We start from the raw sequence: 23,001 nt of genomic DNA, 5'->3' as shown, positions 1-23,001 counted from the left end.
GGATTCCGAATACCAGTGTATCATTTCTTACCTCTGTTCTCCACTGTTGGTGACAGGGGGAGGGGTGGCATGCTCCACTGTTATTCTTTTTAATCTATAAATGGTGATTACATGGATCAAAGTTCTAAAAATCTTTTTCTTTTTTTTCTCTATCATATTGTTTTCCTAGTTCTGACTTACTCTGTTTTAGGTCATAAAAGTTTCTTTGAAGAGTCTATACTTGCTATTTGTTACAGTGAAATAATTATTCATATACCATTATTGATTCATTTATTCCTTAATCAGTGGACATCCGCTTATCTTCCAGTTCATTAAAATTTCTTAAATTTATGCTTTTTAAAACTTTTATTTCTGAATTTACCCTCCTTCCTACCCATCCAAAGGCTCCCTTGTAGCAAACGTTAAAAAAAGAAAAAAAAGATTACATGCAGTATTCTACATCCATAGCCCTCTACTTCTGTAATAAAAGGTGGGAGGATTCAGTTTTCTGCTGCTGCTTCTGGATTTAAGTTTGATCACTAAGTCATAGCATTCAGAAGGGATTTTCTTTTCTATTTGCATTGTAGTTATTATGCATGTTGTATTAGTTTTGCTTATTTCATTTTGCATCAGTTCATATGTCTTCCTATGTTATTTTCTTACTATAAAGCATAACCAGAAAAATTTGGTATATATGAGCTCTTTCCTTCTGACTTGACATCCTTAGTGTTCATGCCTATTCTGGTGCTTTTTCAAAGCCATATTATTGGATTATTTAATTAGAGGTCATATACTCTGACATTACATAGTGGGACAAATTATAAACTATTTAGATTTTAACATTTATAGCAAAGAGATAGGGAAAATTACAAGAATTTTACCTCAGAATGTCTTCAAGTGGCTACAGTGTTTTTAATGGGTCAGACTTTGTCCCTGCAGCATAAAAATCTCAAGAACCTGTCAGCAATTTAACTGACAGCTCTTAAAGTGTAAAGCACTTGTATACATTTTTATTTGAGCCACATATACATGAGATAGGTACATCAGATACTATACTCTCCATTTTATAGATTAGCATGGAATGGGTTGGGTTGTGGTTTGACCATGGGTCACATTGCTAGTGTTAGAAGGAACTGGATTTTTCTGAGATGCAAGTCTAGTATTCACACTGTTGTATAGATGATCTTATGTTTTCAGAATGTTTAATTTTCTGAGAAATACTCTTAGAGGAATATTAATGAAACAGCTTATCATAATGGCATAGTGGAAAAATTTAGCCTTGAAGCCAGGAAGTCTTGGATTCAAATTCTACCTCTGATGGAAGCTGTGTGACCCTGGGCAAATCACTTAACTTCCCAGTGCTCTATATCAGAGATGTTAATCAGTCAGCCCTCAACACTTCTGAGTGTTTGTCTGAAGCAGATTAAAATGTAATTGGGAAATATTAATTAAATAAAATTATAATTAAACAGATGTAACACTTTAAAGTCATTGTGTATCTTTCAAGGATATTTCTGTACAGAATAGAGGCCCTCATTTCTACGTGAGTTTGACACCACTGTAGAGAAGCTTCCCACCTGCTTTTCGAGGGTAGTTGAATATAGATTTAAAATCAAACCTTGTAGCTAAGTGTTTTTCATTTTTCTTTAGTGAAAAAGTGATGGCCTCTCTGTAAGGAAGTATAAAGTCTACTGCTAATACTATTATTATACTGTAATAAAATTCTGTTGCAGTTATGTAACGTCAGCATGACCATGAAGTCAGAAGAACTGGGTTCTAATCCTTGTTCTGCTAATTCACTATGACTTTGGGTAATTCTCATGGCCTAATGAGGTGCCATGCTCAGTATTATACTTTATTTAAGACAGAGGTTCTTACCTTTTTTTGTGTCATTGACAGTCTGATGAAATCTATGGATTCCTCAGAACAGTGTTTTTAAATAATTGAAGGAAGTGCTAAATTTCACTTAGAGCTTAGTGAAAATAAAAATGTAATTTTTTCTGTTATCCAAATTCATGGACCTTATGAAATCTGTGGCCAGTCGACAACCCTTATTTTAAGGCCATCTTTAAAGGTTTAATGCAATTCAACATTCTATAGTTATTGGAGTAATACGAAAGCAGTACAAATGAAGAGAATTTAATGCAGATATATAATTCAGACCAGACCTGTTATTTCATCAGTCTAGGGAACTCCTGCTGTGGGACTAGATGGGTAGCCTAAAGTCTTAGAATCGACTAGAGCACTGAGAGTCGATTCTAAGTGACTACTCTGGGTCACAACCAGTTTATTTTAGAGGTAGAACTTGAACTTGGGTCTTCTGGCTCTGAGGCCAGCTCTCAATCCATTTTGCCATGCTGCTACACATATGGTATATGGTTATAATACTGTGTATTGTATTATAATACATACTATAAACAACCTTAGGTAGATATTTTTTTGTTAGACCCAAGTTATAAAGTAATACTTAATAGCAGGATTTAAAACATTGTTTACTTGGCATTTACATATTTTTAATATTTATTTTCACTTGTTTTCTCTTTACCTTCCCTCTCCTTTTCCAGTTTTGGGGAAATCTATAATTGTTAAATGCTACCTCGGCCTTGGAAATGGTAAATAATACGTGTGTGTGTGTGTATGTGTGTGTATATATATGGCTCAAAATAAATGCAGACATTGGAAAATGACAGTTTTTATCCTAGAAAAAGTCATATCCTTAGTAATTCTGTACAAAATAGAAGCAGTGGCACATTAATGTTTAAAAATAAGATTTGAGAAAAGTGGCATTATGGATGAATGCCATATTTCATGAGTCATGATGAACCACAAATTTAGAGGTAAAAAAAAATCACATATTACAGAGCTACCTTTCATATAACAAATCCATTAAGTATTATGTACCTACTATGTAGTAAGGGTTTTCCCAAGGTAACAGTTTCAAAAGAAGTCCATGACCATGGTTATTTGATATTTACAATTAGTCTGCAAGAGATAATAGGTAGTGTAGGAAGAAAATTCAGAATTCTAAAGCTGGATTCATCATACAGCTTCTAAGCTGTGATTTATCTATCAGTGGACGTAGAAATATTTAATGGAACCATAATTCAAACCCAGGCCTTGTAACTATCAAAATTCAGTGCTTTTCCCTTTAATGTTGATTAACTGTGGGCAAAAAAAGCAAAGAAAAAGGAGACCTAGAGAAGAAAAGCCAATCCAGCAAAGGATTATCAAGCAGGAAAGTGAGTTTAAAAGGAAGGAAGCTTTTGCACTTTGAAGGCAAGCTAAAGGTGAAATTTTCAGGGCATTAAAGGAAAGAAAAATCTGATGAAAGTACAGATGTTAGGTACACAACAGACACAAATGCATTTTTAAGGAAAATAGTTACCAGCACAGAATTTAAAAATTTGTAGTGCTTTAGTACACATTAAGTTGCTTGGGTGTTAAAAATAAATTCCATGAGGTAGGTATCATAGGTGGTGTTACCTTCCCTTTAAATGATGTATTAAGTGCTACTCTTGTGGTCACACAGCTTAGTGACCACATAAAAAGCCACATCTGAATCCAGGTCTTTCTGACTCTGAAATCCAGCAAACTACTGATTACTATACTATTTTTTGAGGGCTTGAAAATAGAGTTGGATAATGAGCAATTACAAATATCTGAAAAAGGACTGGTTTTGTTTTTTTAAAAATTTATTGCTTTTTTAAAAATGACAATATATTTATCTCTGCCTCACCTTCCCTTTCTAACAAAAACAGTTAAGCAAGTGAAACTGATACACTGCTGACACATTATTCCACACCCAAAAAATCCCATTAACCTGCTGAGAGAAAAAACGTGGCTCATCAGTCTTCTGATCAATATTAAACTATTAATCTGAATTTATTAACCTGAAATTTTTTAGTATTTTTATTTCCATGAAACATCTCTTGATTCTGCTTGCTTCACTCTACGTAAGTTCTTGCAAATCTTACTTAGTTTTTCTGAGTAAAATTTCTTGTTTCTTCCACAAAAAGTGCCATTAATAACAACAGGGCTCTCCCCCACCTCAGTCCCTCTTTATTCAGACAGCTGGGTCAAAGGGTTCAAATAATTTAGTGACTTTTCTTGAAAAGTTCCAAACTGTTGTAAGGGTTGTGCAAAGCTCACTACCAGTACATATTAAGAACTCCTGTGTTAAAACAGCATTGCTGGGTTTTTTTCTTACGTTTGCCAATTTACTGTGAAGTGAAAGCAGTATTATTAAATGTTCATTTCTCTTAGTGATTTCCTGTAATATTTTGTTTGTTAATTTGCATTTCTTAATTCCGAAGGTCATTTGTTCATATCTTTTGAACATTTAGCTGGTTCTTAGTCTCATATTTTTGTATCAGTTTCCTATAGCAGATTTTATTGTTGATTAAACTATTTTTCGCAGTCTAGTTCCTCTTGGTTTTGTTTGTACACATGCATAATTTTATACCTCTATCCTTGGGTTTAGAATTTTCCTACCTATATTTGTGAAAGGTACCTCCTTTCATTCTGATCTCACCCCATTGTGTGGGTGTCTTTTTTTTGAACAGGCTCAGAATCCATTTGGTGTTTATTATGGAAATAAATGCTGGTCTAAACATTTTGTGCCAAACATGGTCAATTTTCCTGGTAGTTTTTGTCAAATAAGGAGCCATCATGGTTTTAACAGTAGGTACTGGATGGATGACTAGCATTAACTTTAAAAGTTAACACCAGAGTGGTATTAAGAGATACATAAAAGAATTGAAGCAACTCATTCAGCAAGTGAGAAAAGTAGAGCTATGACCCTGGAAGGAAATGAATGAGGCAACAATGGGCCTACATCATAAGACCAGGAAAGATTTTGGTTTTGGGAGTTTGGAAAAATTATAATGTTCGATGTCCAGTTTCAAGTAGCATGCTTTCCACATCAAGCCTGCTGTTCTCAATATAGGGCTGGTACAACCACATAGATAAGTAGCTTAAAATGAGATCCTGGTTCGTAGCATGGGCGAGCTCTTCAACAATGATGCGTTTGAGAAGTATTTCCTTCTTGTACATTTCTGAAAGCTTATGGGAAACTTCATCTGAAAATACACGGAAAATGGCTAGAAGGAAGGTCTAAGACAACTCATGTCGAACAAATAAAAATTCACACTTATTTAGTGCTTTATAGTTCACAGAATGTTTTTACCCCAACAATCCTGCTATCTCCACCTTAGAAGGAGGAAAATGTAGCCTCAGAAAGGTTAGATTTTACTTGCCCAAGGTCACTAATAATAATATTAAGAATAAATGGCTAGCATTTATGTAAGAGTTTAAGGTTTGTGAGACCATTACAAACACAATCTCCTTCTTGAACCCTTTACAGTGTAGTACACCATTTAGGTGTACAGTATCTTTGCCTATATGAAAGGTGTTACTGGTCCAAACCAGATTAAAATGTAACTGGAAAATACTTAACAAAGTAAATAAAAATACCACATAATGTTAATTTGTGGTTTTCTAAGTCAACATGTGGCCTGAAGGAGGGATCCAAAGGGATTAATTTCTATTGGAGTTTGCTCTACAATGTTTTAGTGATAACAGCTTTCACAAGGTTGAATAACACCTCTCTCAATACCAGCTGCTAGTTAAAAATGACCAATAGAAACCTTAAACTGTGTCTGAAGTTATTATCTCATTATCTTTCCCCCTTTTGTCCCTATTTCGGTTGGTTGAAGGCATGACCATCCTTCCCAAGTTTTCAACCCCAGAGTCATCCTTGACTCTGCTCACCCAGCTGTTTTGTTGTTCAATTGTTTTTCAGTCATATCTGACTCTTTATGACCCCAAATGACATACTCTTGGAATCCCTAGCTACTTTCAAGCCATTTCCTACCTAAGGTCTTTCCTAAACTGCCCCTGAAATAACCCCATATTGACTTATTTGCATACCTGTTTTATCCATCCATTAGAATTAATGATCACTCAACAAAGTGTCTCACAACAACCCTATGAAAACAGATATTGGATACAGTGCTAGATCTGGAGCCAGGAAAACTCATCTTCCTGAGTTCAAATCTGGCCTCAAGAGAATAGCTATGTGACCCTGGGCAAAGTCACTTAATCCTGTTTGCCTCAGTTTCCTCATCTGTAGTGACCCAAATGGAGTCACAAAGAATTGGACATGACTGAAATGATTGAACAATAATTTCATATATTATCCCTATTTTGCAGATAAGGAAATGGGCTCAGAGTTAAGTGACTTGCCCTTGGTCTTGCAACTAATAAATGATGTAGGCAAAAATTGAATGTAGGCCTTTCCAAGTCCAAATTTCAGTACTTTATTCCCCATATTAACAGTAGGTGAGAATTTAAATTGTAATGTTCTGACTCCAAATCCAGTGTTTTTGGCATCAGTCCAAATGATTAAAACCTAAGTCAATAATGGCACTTTGAAGAGACCTACCTGGGTAATTAGATGCATAATTTGAACTGGTTTATGCAGTTGAGGCATACACATGCCCGCATATACATATATATATATATATATATATATATATATACACACACATACATAAAATAATTTGCTGAAATAATAAATGAAAAAATTTTAATTTAGACCCAGAGTAACTGGCAATGAACTCATGTTAAAAAAAAAAAATCCCTTCTATCAGTTTAAAGAAAGCAAAAGGACCAAACCAGCACCTCAAAATGGTTCTCTTTGGAATTATTTCCCAGATGAACTCATTCATAGTTCAACATGGAGAAGTGAAACTTCATATGTTTGTCGTGAAGAACGTTTTGTAAAAATGTCAGCTATGTTCATTAGAATTAGCAAGGAGTCAGTGTACTAGAACAGAAAGATCCTTGGACCAGAAAAGTCAGAAGACCTGGGTTCAAGACCTAAATTCTTTTACTTGTTGTAGAACTTTGGACAAATCAGACTCTCTCTCTGGGCCTCCGTTTCCTCATCTGTAAAATGGGGGTGAAAATATTTACCCAATCTATTTCATAGAGTTGTTGTGAAGATCAAATAAAATGAGATGTGAAAAGCACCTTATACAACTGTAATGTGCTATATATATACATGGGTAGGGTAATATTACTAATTATCTGCTATGTGACTCAGAATTTATCCTGAATTTTTTTTAGCTCTTCTGTGCCTATGCCCATAAGTCCTGGCATTCTCATTACTAAAATAAGTATAGGTTTCTGCTAATATAGAGGGAATCAAGTTCTCTGTCCTTAACTACATTTTTGGAGAGTAAAAATGGGAATCAGCTTCATTGAGTTCTAGAAGTATCAGACCCTTATAGAAGATTTCATATTTCATAAAGTTATTTTCACATCAACTCCTTAATTTAATCCTCTTAAGATCTGGGCTATTACCATTTTAGAGAGAAGGAAACTAAAGTTCAGATAGGTTAATAACTTGTCATGGTCACATCTTTGCAAAGTGGGGTTTTGCCTCTATGTCCAGATTTCAGTACGCTGGCTGTGAACTCCTTTTTAATTTTTAGGCAATGTATATATTCAGTTAATTATTCCTTTCAAGCTGGCCCCTCTTCTCTCTAAGGGCAGAAATCATCTTTAGAATTTAATTTCAAAGCCCAGCTTAATAAAAACCATTTCACAATTAACCTAACATATGCCCAGTCTTATTCTTTACCTCTTTCATGCCTCAGAAATAAGCAATTTTACAGTTACTTACAGAAGTAGGTAGTGGGCCATGTATGGAAAAGGGGTGTCTGATACTTTCCATTTCCACGATGGTAATTTTCTAGGTTACAAATTCCTTTAGTGGTTGATGTTAATTTTTCCATTTTCACCTGTACCTTAGCCTGGGGAAAACAATTTTCTTTTTTTAGAATCTGAACATCTTAATTTGAAATCTACTTTAATTTCATATCAGTAACTGAGATTACATTTCTAATTTGTAAATTTAAATTAGGTCTTTCTAAAAGTGGGTTTTAAAGCTGACATATACAGTACAGCCAGCTTCTTTTCACAGTTTTTTATGGTGACAAGTTGAGCATATTTTCAGCGTTTGAAAATCAGAGGTTAAAGGATAAACAATTGGATGGGAAATCCAGGTTCATCAGGATCTATGTCTGGGTCAGATACAACAGCTGGACCTAGCTGCACCAGTTTTGAAAAATCTAGGTAAAAAAATTGAAATAATAAGAGATTGGGCTGTATCACATTTGAGAAACAGTGTAAGGCTTCTGCTTGCTGCCACAAAAATCTGTCTTGAACACCAAGTCTTTCAGTGACTCCAAATGCAATGCCCTTTTCTATTGTACCATGTTGTGGAGGGAAAAAAAGGTCTAGAGAGACGAAGTAACTTGTCAGGGGTCACATGGCATATCATTTCCCCTCTGTAAGAACTGCTATTACTTAACTTTCTATTTCTTTTGTATTAACTCACCAACATACAAAAGAAGTAAAGTAATTAAATAATCAATCAAAGCTGATACACTTTCAAAGACAGACTTTATCTTTTGATTTAACAGTCATTTTCTAACATAATGGCAGGATGTATGCAGCAAACTGCTATTCAATTCAAGAGACCTTTATTTAGTGCTTTCCAGTGGAGTGGGAGAATATCACTCATCTACAAATAATTAGAACATGACAAATACCAAGAAAGGTCAGTTGGACAAACAGTTCATTGAAGAGAGTCCAAGAGACTGAAGGTACTTCCTGGAGAAGCTAGTTTTTTGGGTCTACAATGAAGGTTAAGAAGCCATCAGGAGGCAAAGTAAGTGAATGGTAGACTCTTGTTTCATAGGTAAATTCTTCACGTTTTCCTACAATTTATAAAAAATCACACTTGGATGTGACAGAAGTCATAGTATTCATCAATTCTGTTCTTACATGAAATATTCTGTAGCATAAATAAATACGTGTGTAAATCTCAGCATGTCTAGCATGCAGTGCATGTTATAGAAGGCAAAAATCTGTGAAGTGAGCATTTTAAAAGTAAGTGATAAGCAAGAAGCCCAGATTATTAGTTATTGAAATGAAAGAACTTAACCATTCAACTTCTTATCATAATTCAAAAGTCGTTTAGCTAGTTTTTTAACATGCCTGCCCATTGCAGGAATACATAGATCAATCAGTGGATAAACATTAAATGCCTACTATGTGCTAGGTACTGTCCTAAGCACTGGATATAAGGAAATCACTTTTTTAATTGCTGAATGGAGAATGGATTGGAGTGGGGAGAGACTTGAGGCAGGCAGACCCATTAGCATGCTACTGCAATAATCAAGGCATGAAGTGATGAGGGCCTGCAGTAGAGTGTTGGCAGTGTCAGGGGAAAGAAGGGGAGCATACTGGAGAAATGGGGGGTGAAATATAGTGAGGAATCCAAGATGATGCCTAGATTGCAAGCCTGAAGGACTGGTAGGAGGGTATTGTCCTCCACAAAGAAGAGGTGGGGAATTAGGGGGAAAGATAATGAGTTCTATTTTGGATATATTGAGTTTAAGATGTCTACTGGACATCTAGTTTGAGATGTCTGAAAGGCCAAGTGAAAATACAAGACTGGAAGTCAGCACAGGTAGATTTGAGAATCATCATCATTAGAGATGGTCATTAAATCCATGGGTACCCCATACACCACTTAATCTTGTTGACAATCTTACTAGCAAGATTCTTGCCAAAGTCCTCCTTAATTGGCTAATCCTTTACCTGGAAGATGGTCATTTGCCCAAGAGTCTGGTACTACTTTAGAAAGGGTTGAGGAACCATCAACATGGTGTTTGCTGCCCAACAACTCCACAAGAAATGCCAGGCACAGAACAAAGGCTGATATGCAACATTCACTGACTGAACCATGGCCTTTATACTGTCAGTCATGAGGGCTTGTGGAAGATCATGGTGAAATTTGGTGGCCAAGAAGTTCATCAGTTTCATGCTAGTTTCATGATGGAATGCTAGCACAGTTTCTGAAAAAGGAAGATGCTCTCACGCTTCCCCAGTCACTAATGGAGTGAAGCAGGGCTGTGTGCTTGCTCCCATATGTTTTAGCATGATGTCTTCTGCAGTGTTGTCACTCACTCACAAGGACGAAAATGGCATCAAGGTCAGCTACTGCACCAATGGTAAACCAAGACCAAGTAGAAAGAGAATCGGTGCACGGACTTTTGTTTGCAGATGATTGTACACTTAATTCAGCCTCTGATTCTGAGATATAGCAGTGTATGGATTGATTCTCTGCCACTTATGCTAATTTTAGCCTAACACCAAGAATACTGCACTGCACTATCCATATATGGAACCAAATGGTCACAGTAAATGGAGAAATTGTGAATGCTACAGTTAAATTCACTTACTGCATACCAACTGAAGGTCTATAAAGTCATTGTGCTGACTTTCCTGTTGTATCCTTGTGAAACCTATCAATGCCATTCCAGAAAACTAAAGTGCTTCCATTTGAACTGTTTTAGGAAGATTCTGAAGCTTACCTGGCAAGGTAAGATACCAGATGCTGAGATCTCTCTTCAGCTGAACTTCCAAGCATTCAAACCCTACTGCACACTACAATTTTGATAGGCTGGCCATGTAGCCCAAATGCCAAATGCACACTTATCTAAAACACTATTTTACAGATAACTCTGTACACCAGACCTGCATAACTAGGCAGTAGGTAGGGGTCAAAATTAAAATACCGTAAACTTCTTTGGGCCATAGATAGATTTTTTAGTGGCTCACTTTTCAAGTGAAGGTAACTAGAGACAGACTGACGATGGTTGGTTGCTGCAGGTCATGTGACAAATGGGAGAGAATGCATGATGGCAAGCCTTTGGTGGGCTGCAAGCAGCCTGCAGGCCATCTGTTGTGCTGGCCTGCTGTAGACCTTCATTTGGTAGGTAGCCACTTCTCTCCCACATTTTTCTTCAGAGCCTCCCAAATATTTAGCTAGCTTTAGTAATGTACACTTCAACCTCATCATCTGTGTACATCACTGGAAAGTATACTGCCAAGGTAAATGAACTTATTCACAGCATTCAATATTTCTCCATTTGCTGATGGTGCCACTTATGAACTGAGTGGTGCTGGCTGGTGGAGGACCTCTGTTTTCCTTGTATTATCAGGCCAAAATTAGCACAAGAGGCAGAGAACTGTTCCATATTCTGTTGCATCTCACCCTTAGAGGCTTCCTGAGTCATCTTTGAACAAAAAGTTGTACACCAATTCTCCCTAGTCTTGGCTCATACTCTTTTCAAGTTAAATTTACTATCCGTGCAACAGCTGACCTTCATGACATTTTTGTTCTTGCTGAAGGCTATTTTATGGAGAACTCACACCAGGCAAGCAACAGTCAGAAGAAGCTGTACAAGGATACTCTCAAACTCTTTCTGAAGAACTTTAGTATTAATTATGAGACAAGGGTGACCAGCACAGCACTACCCAGCAGTGTGCTCACATTAAGGAAGGTGCTATATTCCATGAGGAAAGCAGAACTGCAATATCACAAAAGAAACATATGCTGTGCAAATCCAGAGATATTTCCATCCCAAATGTTCTAATAGACTACTGTGTCCAATCTGATTTTTGAACTGATATTGGACTGATCAAATGTAGCTGAACACATTGTACCCTGATACCAACACTGTGATGTCACTGGTCCTTTTTGAAATGAAGGATGAACCACAACATATCCACAGGAGCTGATGAGACAGGAGGGTCATCAATTCTACTTGAAGACCTCAAGTTTTAGGGACCTCATTATTACCTTACAAGGCAATCTGTTTCACTGCTGGATAGTTGATTGTTAGGAAGTTCTTCCTTATTTTGAGTGGAAAAATGGTTCTTTGTAATGTACCCTTCCTGCTGGTTCTTTCCTGTTTCATCAGCAGAACAAATCTACTTCTGTATTTCCATGACAATGCTTCAGAAATCTGAATGTCAACCCTTATTTATAGAGACATAGCTGTTATAGTCTACAGTCAGTGCCCTGCTTACTTGCTTGTGAGCTGAATTTATGATCTTGGGGTGGGAACAATGATACACTATGGTTTCTTCCTAAATTTCCTGATTCCTTCTTGTTTTGATGCTTTCCCTTGATCTCTGTTAAAGGAATAGTGAGAGATAGCCAAGGTCCTTGCCAGTAAAATTTGTTTTATTCTTGGTATTTATATTTCCAAGTGTCTGACACACAGTAGGTGCTCAATAAAAACTTGTTAATTGATTGGCCTAGATTCAAATCTCAAATCTATTACTAGCTTTGTTAATATGGGCAAGGCACTTGGCTTACCTGGGCCTCAGTTTCTGCATCTGTAAAATAAGGGTATTGGAGGAGACACTCTTTTAACTTTTGGATCTTAAGTTCTATGATTGTATGATACTATATCTGAAAACAGCTATTATATACCTGCCAAATCTTATTGTCTCCAAGCTAAACATCTCTAATTCCTTCAAAATTTTCTTTAAACAGGATGTATTCAAGTCTCTCTTAGATTGAGGATAAAAGAAATCACAAAGACTATGCAATTTATTTCAAAAGAGAGGAAATGGACCAACTCCAGGTACTCCTTGAAGATAGACTACTTAGGCTATATTTAAAAGGATAATTACTGATTTTATAAGCATTTTTATTTAATGACAGTCTTCAAGAGACAGACACTATCAGAAAAAAGTAATGACAGATGTTATCAAATGAAGAAAAACAAGACACAGAAGATCTAGCAGGTGGACATAAAGCAGCAATGGAATAATGAATACTGAAGACCTGGGCTTATGTCCTGCCGCTAACATTGAGTACTGACTCTGTGATCCTGGGCAAGTCATTCAATCTCTCAGTGCAACTAAGAGTACAAGTACAAGAGTAGGTGTTGAGTGAGGTTTGTTATCACTGGAGGGAGTCTGAACACCAGTAGCCCCTGTTCTTCTCTCCAAAAGAGGAGAGAGAAGGAAGAGTCTCCCTCCTCTAACATTGAATCATAGCTTCTCTTCTTCATGGTGCTAAGAGCAGATTATAGGCCACAAGAGGTTTTATACCAGCAGATCTAGGGGAAGAAAGTCTGAGGACATTAGCACAGAAACATGTCCTGAATCACATTTATGTAATGGAACAACTGTCGTATTGTAGCCTTAAGAGAGATTTGTCTTGTTTCTCTTTAACATAATATTTAACATAATATTGTGTAGTATTGCTATCTATGTTTTTATCCTAAAATTGTGATTTCCATGAGAGCAGATACTGAGCCTAGCAAAATGCTCAGCACACAAAAAGTAAGGAATAAATGAATGGTGACCCTGGGACATCAGGTTAAAATTCTATTTAGCACCCTAAATAAATAAGGCAGGTTAAAATGTAATACTATTTATGAAATTCTATTTTGATACTTCATTGTGCTATGGAGATAACTCTTCCCTCCAGGATCTGGCTGAAAGTAGAATGGAAATTTTGGTAGGACCTAGCAATCTTGAAAATCTTCACACAGAAGCCTATACGTCTCATCCTCAAATCAGTTTAGTCACATCTGAGGAGGCTCATAAACATGGCAATTCAAATCTTGAAGGGATTATGATCTACACAGAAGGATAGAGTACTCAAAACGACACTGCTGGTGCCTGAAGTATTGAAATTAATGAGCACTACACTACAGAAAGATTTCTAACCAAAATGGATAAATAAAATTTAAAACAAACAAAACACCATATTTAGACATTTCAAGGAATAAGCTTACAAACTTATTTATGTAGTTCGTCCTTTGAAGACATCAGGAAGATGAGGAATTAACCTGTATTAACTGGACTAACACTTTAGTTAATAAACTTGTGAAGATGATCTCAGCTTTAGACTCTTACCAAGTTTTCCAAGGTGTCATGAAGTTCTTTGCACAGCATCTCAAGTTCCTCATTATATTTTGGATGTACCTTTTGAGAATGAAACCCAGAAGCAATGCTGTTGCATTCTAGTTCTACTTTGTCTTCAGTACTATATAAACATAGAAAGTACAGTGAATACTAGAAAACCAAAACTACAAATAACATCCCAGAATTAAAGGGACCTTGTAAGTGTTTTAGTCTAAACTACATCTTAAACAATCCTGTTTACAGTGTTAACGATGGGTTATATGTAGGATGAGTATTAGAGCCGAAAGGGTTCTAAGAGATGACTAACTCTGCCACTTTTTAGGTGAAGAAACAGACTCAGAAAGATTTAGTGCTTGGTTTAATGTCATAAAAATAGCAGAGCAGGGATTTGTGCTCAACTTCTTTGATTCTTTTTCATGACAGCCCGTTGCTAGCTAGCTTTCAGACACCTGAAGTGAAAGAAGAGTCATTCATGTAGCACTATCCTTTACTGCTGTGATGAAAAATGCCTCTGTTTTTCAACAATTATTCCTACTTAACAAGTCTGAAACCAAGCAGGATTTATCTAAACCATCTGTTTATGCAAACATCCCATAAATTTGTATGTTGGCTTATTGTTATTATATTTTAATATGTATTTAATTTTCATTCACATTCCAGTTAAAGATGGACAATGTTTTATATTGATAAAGCACATTGATTTATTTGTTGAACAATGCACCTAACTATAGTTACTTCTGAATGAAACTGGGTTGTTATTTCTACCTTTGTCAAAAATCAAAAGACCAACCACTCTAACTAATCACTCACTGAAAAAAGTTCAGAATGGGGGAAATGTGAAATAAACTATTTGTGTTTTGAACTTTACATATACTCACAGTGCACTGATTCTGATGTTTCCTATTTTATTTGCAACAGAAAACCCCATATTGTTGAGAGTCTCCCATTTCGATAATAAATTGTGCCAATCTGCAGCATTGTCCTTAATTTTTCTTGCGCTGACAGATAAGACAGTTCTTCTGGGAGTAACCAGGCCAGAGTTCTTCACTATGCAAAGAAAGGGACAGAAAAAAAAATATTTCATTTTTATTAAAAAGTAGGAGAAATCTATTAGACTGGAAATACTTTTATAACAGTTTCTCTTTCATAGAATGTCAGAGCTGGAAGGAGCTTAACAGTTTTAGAACTACTGCATTTGAAGAGATCTTGAAAATAGAATATGAAATGTTAGAGCCATCAGGATCTGATTAGTAAAGTTGGAAAAGGCCTGAGAATTGTCAAAAATGAATGTTAGACTTGGAAGGGACCACAGAATCACAGAAAATAACCACTCATCTTTAAGTAGTACCTTAAAGTTCTTTGAGGTTTATAAAACACTGTGAGAGGCCTTACAATCACTGAAAATATAACGGAACTATTCTAGACTCATAGAACCTAATATATATGGCTTGGAAGTGCTTTAAGGTTTACTTACCTTACAACAACCTAGTAAGGCTCTGAGAGGTGATGTTACTTACCTGAGATGACAAGCCTGGTAACTGGTGGAGCTCCCTGCTCTAGAGGCAACAAGGTGCTGCAGTGGCCAGAACACTTGGGTACTTAAACCACTAGGAAGCCTTATTTTAGTGGACAGAATGCTAGCGTAGAGGAAGGAAATTCAGACATTACTGCCTGTGTAACTGTGGGCAAGTCACATAACCTCTGCCCGACTTAGTTTTCTCAACGGTAAAATGGGAAAAATAAGAGCACCTTCCTCCCAAGGTTGTTATAAGGATCAAATTAAGATATCTGCAAAGTGCTTGGCACAGTATCTGGAGCATAGCAGGTGCTTAATACTTCCTTTCTTCCTTAATGCTGAAAAGAGGTCACCTATATGACTTTGTATATGTCATTTCAATTCTCTTGACCTCAGTTAATTAATCTGCAAAATTAAATGCTGTTCTGATGACCAAGCACTGATCGACAGGAAAAAAGAATACTGACTGGGGGAGTGTAGAGCACATGCCCTGTTCCCAGTGCCCTCGCTAGGTCTCAGGGTCCCTAAGTGTTAAAATGAGTTTAATTTTCTCAAGTCTAGATTCTAGATGATCCCTTCCAGTTCAACACATTTGGTCTTATGTGGTAACAACAGAAAAGAGTGGGGCTAGCAGTGGCAGCAGATGGGAACATCTGAGGATGGAAACAGCGCCGAGACAGAGCCCTAGGAGGAAGCACTGGGATAGGAAGATTCCTGGTGTGTTAGGAGAGCAGTTTCCGGACACGACTTCTCTTAACTTCATACAGTTTCCTCCCCACACAACTTCCTACAGCCTGCTTTCTAGGGGGTCCCCGGGTAAAGCTTCTCCCTCCGCCCCTACACCTAATTGGCCTCAGCTTCTCTGATTCAGCTTCCTGGTAAGACCAATAAAATGCCCAAGCCATGAGGACTCCATTCCTTTCAGACTTGGTGAATGCTGAGACCATGGGAGTGACTATGCTCTGATGACTGACTACTTAATGACTGACTGAAGAGATTCTTTTCTGGATAGAGATGAAGAGGGACAGTCCAGAAAAGCAAACTGCTGCTGTACCTTTGTTGTGTATCCTTACTGTGTTAGGGCAAAGTTAAGTCTCATCCTTCATTAAATGTTTAATGATTTACTGGTGCCTCATTTCACCTCTGCACTGAACCTGAACTAAGAGGATGGCTTTAGAGCTGTGCCTATAATACCAGGGGAATACCTGAAGTGCTGGTGCAGAATTGGATGTCATCTGGCAGTTCTGTAGCCAATTATCTTGTTCTGGGTTACAGATCCAGGGTAGAAAGGAGCAACTGTGAGCAAGTAGGGACCCTGGCTAAGTAATGAAGAAAAACAAGTTTCTGAAACATAGCTGTGTGGCTCTGAGCTTAGAAGCAAAATGACAACTCAGTTTTAGCCTTTCAGCCCAGCATGTATGCCTACAGTGGAATAACTAGAGCAAGAGGCTCAGACCAGAGGGGAGCCAGTCACTTCAGAACCTCCCATGGGCTAACAATGACTAAATCCAGGAGAAGTCTACTGAAACTCAACCAACAGACCCAAACTGAGCCAGAAACTTGTAGAGCTCAGACTAGGAGTGAGGTGAACAGCCCTCTCCCTAAATCATATCATTTTGGCAGCATTAAGAACTTGAAGGCCCCCAGACTGGGCTGTAAAAGCAGTAGAAGGCCATAGGAGGACAAAAAAGAATATAAAAGGCATAAAAGAAGCTCAGGACAGACCACTCCTGCCTCCCTCTAAATATGCAGAGCCCAGTACTATAATAAATTTCAAAGTCAAGTAGCAGGTTGGATTGGACGGCAAATAAAGAATCTAACAGAGAGTTACTATGAAAAGAGGGAAGAGCTTAAGACACAAATGCAGAAGAAGAAATGACTTGAAAATCTCTACAAGCAAAGCCTCTAAGAAAAATGTAGAATGGACAAAAGCCCAAAAAGAATTCCTAGCAGGGTCAAAAATTAAAAAAAAAAAAAGGCAAAACAATTATTTTTAAAAAACCCAACAATTGAGAGCAGTAGAGGAGGAAAGGAAAAGGTGGAAAAGAAATGAGAGCTATGGAAGACATGAAAAGAGAATTAATAGCATGGTAAATAAAACCTTACTGAAGAAAACAACTCAAAAATTAGAATTGGCCAAAGAGAAGTGCAGCATTACATGAGACATCATGAAATAATAAAATAATATTTCTTGGGCCAAGAAGACTGAATGAGGCCTCCAAACAACCTCAGATTAATACCTCAAAACCATCAGTGAAGCAACTTTCAAGACTAGGACAACTTGGAGGGTCACTGGGGTGGGAGGACAGTGTAGTTTGCTGCAGGCAGTGTCCTAGGAAGCCAGAAGCCAGCCAGACCCTTGGGGGCCAGCAGTGAGGCCCCACTTCTTGTGTAAGCCAGAGGTCTCAATGAGGTACAAACCAGTAGCCAGCACAAGTCAGCAACCAAGCCTGAGTTCCTGTGCAAACCAACAGCAAGACCCTGCCCCCAGTGCAATCCAGCAGCTAGACCCTAGCTAGATCGTAACTGTAGGTAGAAACTTGGGACAATGCCTTCTCCAATCCATGAGCAAAGTTCAACTGCACCATAAAGTAAAAAGTCACAAAATAGCTGGAAAAATGAGCAAAAACTAAACCAAAACCAAACAATAATAACCATAGAAAGTTACTGTGGTGACAGAATGGATCAAGGCACAAACTTAGAAGAGGACAACAATGTCAAAATGTCTGTATTTTGAAAGAAAAATGTGAATTGGTGTCAGGTCTAAAAAGAATTCCTGGAAGTACTTAAAAAGGATTTTAAAAATTCACTAAGAGGAGTAGAAGAAAAATTGGGAAAAGAAATGAGAGTAATGTAAGAGAATCATGAGAAAAGAGTCAATAGCTTGGTAAAAGAAGCAAAAAAAAAAAATGGAGAAAGATAAACAAAAATTTACCAAAGGAAACTCCTTAAAAAGTTGAACTGGTCAAATGGAAAAGAAGGTACAAAAAACTCACTGAAGAAAAGAATTCCTTAAAAATTAGAGTTGGACAAGTGGAAGCTAATGAATCCATGAGACATCAAGAAACAATTAAACAAAATGAAAAGAATAAAAAAATGTGAAATTTCTCATTGGAAATATGACTGACTGGAAAATAGATGGAGAGATAATTTAAGTATTATTAGATTACTTGGAAGCCATGATAAAAAAAAAAAAGCCTAGACATCATATTTCAAGAAATTATCAAGGAAAATTGCCCTGATGTACTAGTACCAGAGAGTAAAATAGAAATTGAAAGAATCTACCAATCACCTACTAAAAGAGATCCCAAAAGGAAAACTCCCAGGAATATTATAACTAAATTCCAGAGCTCCCAGACCAAGAAGAAAATACTAAAAACAGCCAGAAAGAAGCAATTCAAATATTGTGGAGACACAGTTATGATCACACTGGACTTAGCAGCTTCTACATTAAATGATCAGAAGGCTTGGGATATCATATTGAAAGGCAAAAAAGCTAGGATTACAACCAAGAATCACCTACCCAGTGAAATTCTTCAGTGGAAAAAAAATTTACACACACATGAAATAGAGGACTTTCAAGTATTCCTGATGAAACCATGAAAGCTGAACAGAAAACATGATCTTCAAATATAATACTCAAGCATGAAAAAGTAACAAGGAAGGAGAAAATGGAACGAATTCAATAAGGCTATACTACTTACATTCCTACACAGAAAGATATCTGTAACTCTTAAGAACTTTATCACTATTAGGGCAATTAGAAGGATTATATATAGACAGAAAGTGTGGGTATGAGTTGACTATGATGGGATGATATCTAAAAAACCAAAATTTAGGTGTGAGAAAGGGGACTGCACTGAGAAGATAGAAGGGATAAACAGGATGAGGTAAATTATTTTGCATAAAAGAGAAACAAAAGAGCCATTGTGGTGGCCATGTGGAAGGTGAGGGGGTGGCCCAGCAACTTGAACCTTACTGTCATCAGAACTGGCTCAAAAAGGGAATAACATGCACATGAGGTTGGAGACAAAAATCTATCTTCCACAATTGGGAGATAGGAAGAGACAGGTGTAAGAGAAGGGGTGGGGAAGGACTGACAAGAGAGAATGGATTTGAAGAAGGTAAAAAAAAAACCCCAACACTTCTGAGGAGGGACAAGGTGAAAGGTAAGAGAAAAAGAAGCACAGAGACATACACAGAGTAAAGAAGTAGAGCAGAATCTATTATACATCAGCTGAAGTAAAAAAGCAGGGGGACCAATCATGATCTCAGACAAGGCAAAAGCAAAAATAGATGTACTTAAAAGAGCTAAGGAAGGAAATAATATCTTGCTAAAAGGTACCACAGACAATGAAGTAATACCAATATTAAATACACATGCACCAAATGGTATAGTATGTAAATTTTAAAAGAAGTTAAATGAATTGTATGAGAAATATAATAGTGGGGGACCTCAACTTTCCCCTCCCAGAACCAGATAAATGCAACAAAAAGTAAACTAGAAATAAAAGTAGAAACTATTAAGGAAGTAAACACAATTTTAACTAGATATGATAGATGTCTGGAGAACAATGAATGGGAATAAAAAGGAATATCTTTTTCTCAGTGGTACATGGCACCTACACAAAAACTGACCATGTACTGGCGCATAAAAACATCACAACCAAATTTAGAAAAGCAGAAATAGTAAATACATCATTTTTATAACATAATGCAAAAAATTATATTCAATAAAGGGTCATGAAAAGACAGATTAACAACTTCAACAAAGTTGCAGGATATAAAATAAACACACAAAAATCATCAGTATTTGTACAGATTATCAGGAAAAGAAATTTCATTTATAATAATTATGGAAAGCATAAAAGACTTGGAAGTTTGCCTGCTAAGATTCACACAAGAATTATATAAACACAACTACAAAACATCCTTTACACAAATAAAGGCAGATCCAAATAACCAGAGAAATGCTAATTTCTCACTGGTAGGTCAAGGCAATATAACAATAATCACCACCCTACCTAAATTAATTTTTCAGTGTCATGCTAATCAAACTCCCAAGAATATAAAGCAAGAAAAATAATAAAATTCATCTGGAAGAACAAAAGGTCAAGAATATTAAGGGAATCAATGAAAAAAGGGAAGGAAGAGAGCCTAGTAGTATCAGATCTCAAACTATATACCAAAGAGCTGTAATTATCAAAACAATTTAATAATAAGAAATGGAGAAGCTGATGAGTGCATCAGATAAGGTACACAATATACAGAAGCTAATGAGTATAGTGACCTCCAGTTTGATAAACCAAAAGATCTCTGCTATTTTGGGGCAAGAACTCAGTATTCTGCAAAAACTATTGGGAAAACTGAGAAGCAGTCCAGCAGAAGCCAGGCATAGACCAGTAACACACAAACTATAAAGACAAGTCTAGATATAAATGTTGACCTCATAAGCCAATTAATACAGTATGAAGGAAATTATCTGTCAGATCCACGGATAAGGAAGGGAAGAGTTCATGACCAAACAAGAGACAGAGAAGTTGAAGTAAAATAGCTAATTGTGATTACATAAAATTAAAGAGCTCATGCACAAACGAATTCAATGCAGCTAAAATCAGAAGAAAAGACAGAAATGGGGAGGGAAATCTGCAGAAAGTTTCTCTGATAATTCTAGGATATATAAAGAACTGAATCAAATTTACAAAAATACACATTCAATTAATAAAGTCGAAGGATACGAATAGGCAATTTTGTAAATAGCAATATGAAAAAAATGCTTTAAATCACTAAGAATTAGGGAAATGCAAATGAAAACAACTCGGAGGTGCCTCCTCGCACCCATCACGTTGGACAAAATGGCCAAAAACGTAAAATAACAAATGTCAGAGGGTCTATGGGAAAACAAGTACACTCATGCACGGCTGGGGGAGCTCTGAAAATAGTCCAACCATTCTGGACTGTCTCGAAGCAATCTGGGACTGTGTTTATAAAGCTGTTATTAAACCCTGTATATCCTGGAACCCCGTATTACCGATACTAGGTCTATACCTCAAAAAAAAATCAAAGAGAGAGAAAGACCCACAAGTACAAAAATATTAATAGCACCTCTTTTCTGTGAGAGCAAATGGTGGATGCCCACCATTGGGGGACTGACTGAATAAGCTACGGTATGGGACTGGGGTGAAATACTGTATATAGAATGAAGGGGATACCTGTACGAGCTGACGCCAAGTGGGAAGAGGAGAGCCAAGAAAACCTTCACACAGTGACAGCGATACTTCAACACAACGATCACCATCTAAAGGCCTCATGCCATCCACCTTCAGAGAAGATGAGAGAGCTAACGGAATGAAATACATTTTCTTCTCTTTCTTTCGTCAGGACAGGGCACACGGGAGTGTTTGTTTTGCGTGACTACACTTTTGTAAAGGCTTTCGTTTTTCTTGTCTTCTCAAGGGTTGAAGGGAGAGGAACGGGGGGAGGGAAAGAATGAGGGGCTGAAAATAAAATAAAATTTAATTAAAATTAGTCCTTGGCGGCAAAACTCTAAATCTGCATCACTCACCATCCATGGCTTTCAAGCCAAAGATCCAGCGCGGGGGAAGCCGGAGGAAGTTGGAAGAAGGATCCGGTGCTAACCGGAAGAGCGCATCGTCACTTCCGATCTTGACTTGCCCACGTCAATAGCCACTTGTAGCTGTTCCGCCCGCACTTGCCCCGCCCCGCGCCGGGAGCCTTGACGACTGTTGCTACCCGGCGCTGACTGGCCCCGCGGCCGTGCCGGGAACGGGCTCCCACAATCCCCTGCGCGCAGGGCTCGTCTTCGTCGTCCCGCCCACGACGCCCGGCCGGGAGGACCTGGAGCATGAGGGTCCCAGGTCAGTGTCACCTGAGGGAGGTGAGTCCTGTGGCATCGAGAGGCGGGAGCAGGCCAGAGCGAGCTTGGGGCCCCGGGAGGTGGTGTACCTGAGGAAGGCTTCTCCAGCCCCTCCATCTGCTCATCCTCATCCCGCCCACTTCCTGAGTAGCCCTTAGCTCTGTTCCCATCATCCTCCGCCCTCCTCCAGTCTTCCTAGCCGCCTGACCCCCGTCTCCAGTGTAGCCATCCCTGCCCCCCGCCCCGCCGCTCCACACCCCCAGGGTGGCCATCCCTGCCCCCCACTCCCCACCCCCCGTATGGCCATCCCTGTACCCTCACCCCTCACCCTCACTGTAGTTATCCTGGTTTTCCTCACCCCCAGTCCTATATAGGCGTCCCTGTTCCCTCATCCTCCTTCCCCAATGTAGCCATCCCCACCTGTGTCCCTACTGTGTCAAGTATGTGTGTGAGACACCGGTTATACAAAACCAAAAATGAAATAGACCCAACCTCAAGGATCTCTCCAGTCACAATGTATCTTTCTCTGTCCCCTCCTCTCCACCGTGTTAACATATCTGTCAGTTCATTTCAACAAAATGTGAAAGACTAGAGATCTACAAAACTGAAACATGATTCCCTCTCCCCCAGAGCTCAAAGTCTAGTAGGGGATATGAAACATATATAAACATAGTACAACATTATGAATAATAAGTGTATTAGAAAAATGAACAAAATGTATAAAAGTAGCTTGGGGAAGTTATTACCAAAGGGAAGGCTTCTTGGTGTGAGGAGGTTTGTGTTAGACTTTGAATACATGAGCCAAAATCTAAGTGAAGAACAT

The 23,001-nt window shown here is 37.8% G+C and overlaps 2 protein-coding genes across 8 annotated transcripts in view; one reads left to right on the top strand and one right to left on the bottom strand.

Moving 5' to 3' along the window:
* Positions 1-3,653: 3,653 nt before the first annotated feature.
* On the bottom strand, positions 3,654-22,086 carry CINP (cyclin dependent kinase 2 interacting protein). 3 transcript variants are annotated; one of them, XM_072630176.1, is made up of 6 exons: positions 21,867-21,957; positions 21,514-21,798; positions 14,664-14,832; positions 13,777-13,906; positions 7,667-7,796; positions 3,654-5,057 (listed from the first exon to the last, which is right to left on the bottom strand). In XM_072630176.1, exons 3-6 carry the CDS (start codon positions 14,711-14,713, stop codon positions 4,858-4,860), a joined length of 510 nt encoding a protein of 169 aa, XP_072486277.1. In that variant the 5' UTR covers positions 14,714-14,832; positions 21,514-21,798; positions 21,867-21,957; the 3' UTR covers positions 3,654-4,857. The 3 variants fall into 3 exon arrangements, with proteins under 3 accessions (XP_072486277.1, XP_072486279.1, XP_072486276.1); XM_072630178.1 differs by having other exon boundaries at positions 21,514-21,621; positions 21,867-21,888; XM_072630175.1 differs by lacking the exon at positions 21,514-21,798 and having other exon boundaries at positions 21,867-22,086.
* Positions 21,997-23,001, top strand: part of TECPR2 (tectonin beta-propeller repeat containing 2) — a 153,351-nt gene continuing 152,346 nt past the window's right edge. For 2 of the 5 annotated variants that reach the window (XM_072630165.1, XM_072630169.1), the window contains exon 1: positions 21,997-22,199. The gene's annotated coding sequence lies outside the window, so the exon portion shown is untranslated. The remainder of the gene's footprint in view (positions 22,200-23,001) is intronic. The other 3 variants (XM_072630166.1, XM_072630167.1, XM_072630168.1) reach the window with 3 other exon arrangements.

Source organism: Notamacropus eugenii, chromosome 1 (genome assembly GCF_028372415.1).
Source record: "Notamacropus eugenii isolate mMacEug1 chromosome 1, mMacEug1.pri_v2, whole genome shotgun sequence".
Lineage (NCBI taxonomy): Eukaryota > Metazoa > Chordata > Mammalia > Diprotodontia > Macropodidae > Notamacropus > Notamacropus eugenii.
Note: the sequence above shows the minus strand (reverse complement) of the source record. Positions and strands in the feature narration are given on the sequence as shown.

What these genes read in the sequence shown, in the direction of transcription:
- CINP (XM_072630175.1), bottom strand. An exon ending in AACATCAGAATCAGTGCACT is followed by an intron (nt 13,907 to 14,663) that starts GTGAGTATATGT and finishes ATGTTTATATAG; the next exon opens with TACTGAAGACAAAGTAGAAC. An exon ending in ATGGCCCACTACCTACTTCT is followed by an intron (nt 5,058 to 7,666) that starts GTAAGTAACTGT and finishes GTGTATTTTCAG; the next exon opens with ATGAAGTTTCCCATAAGCTT.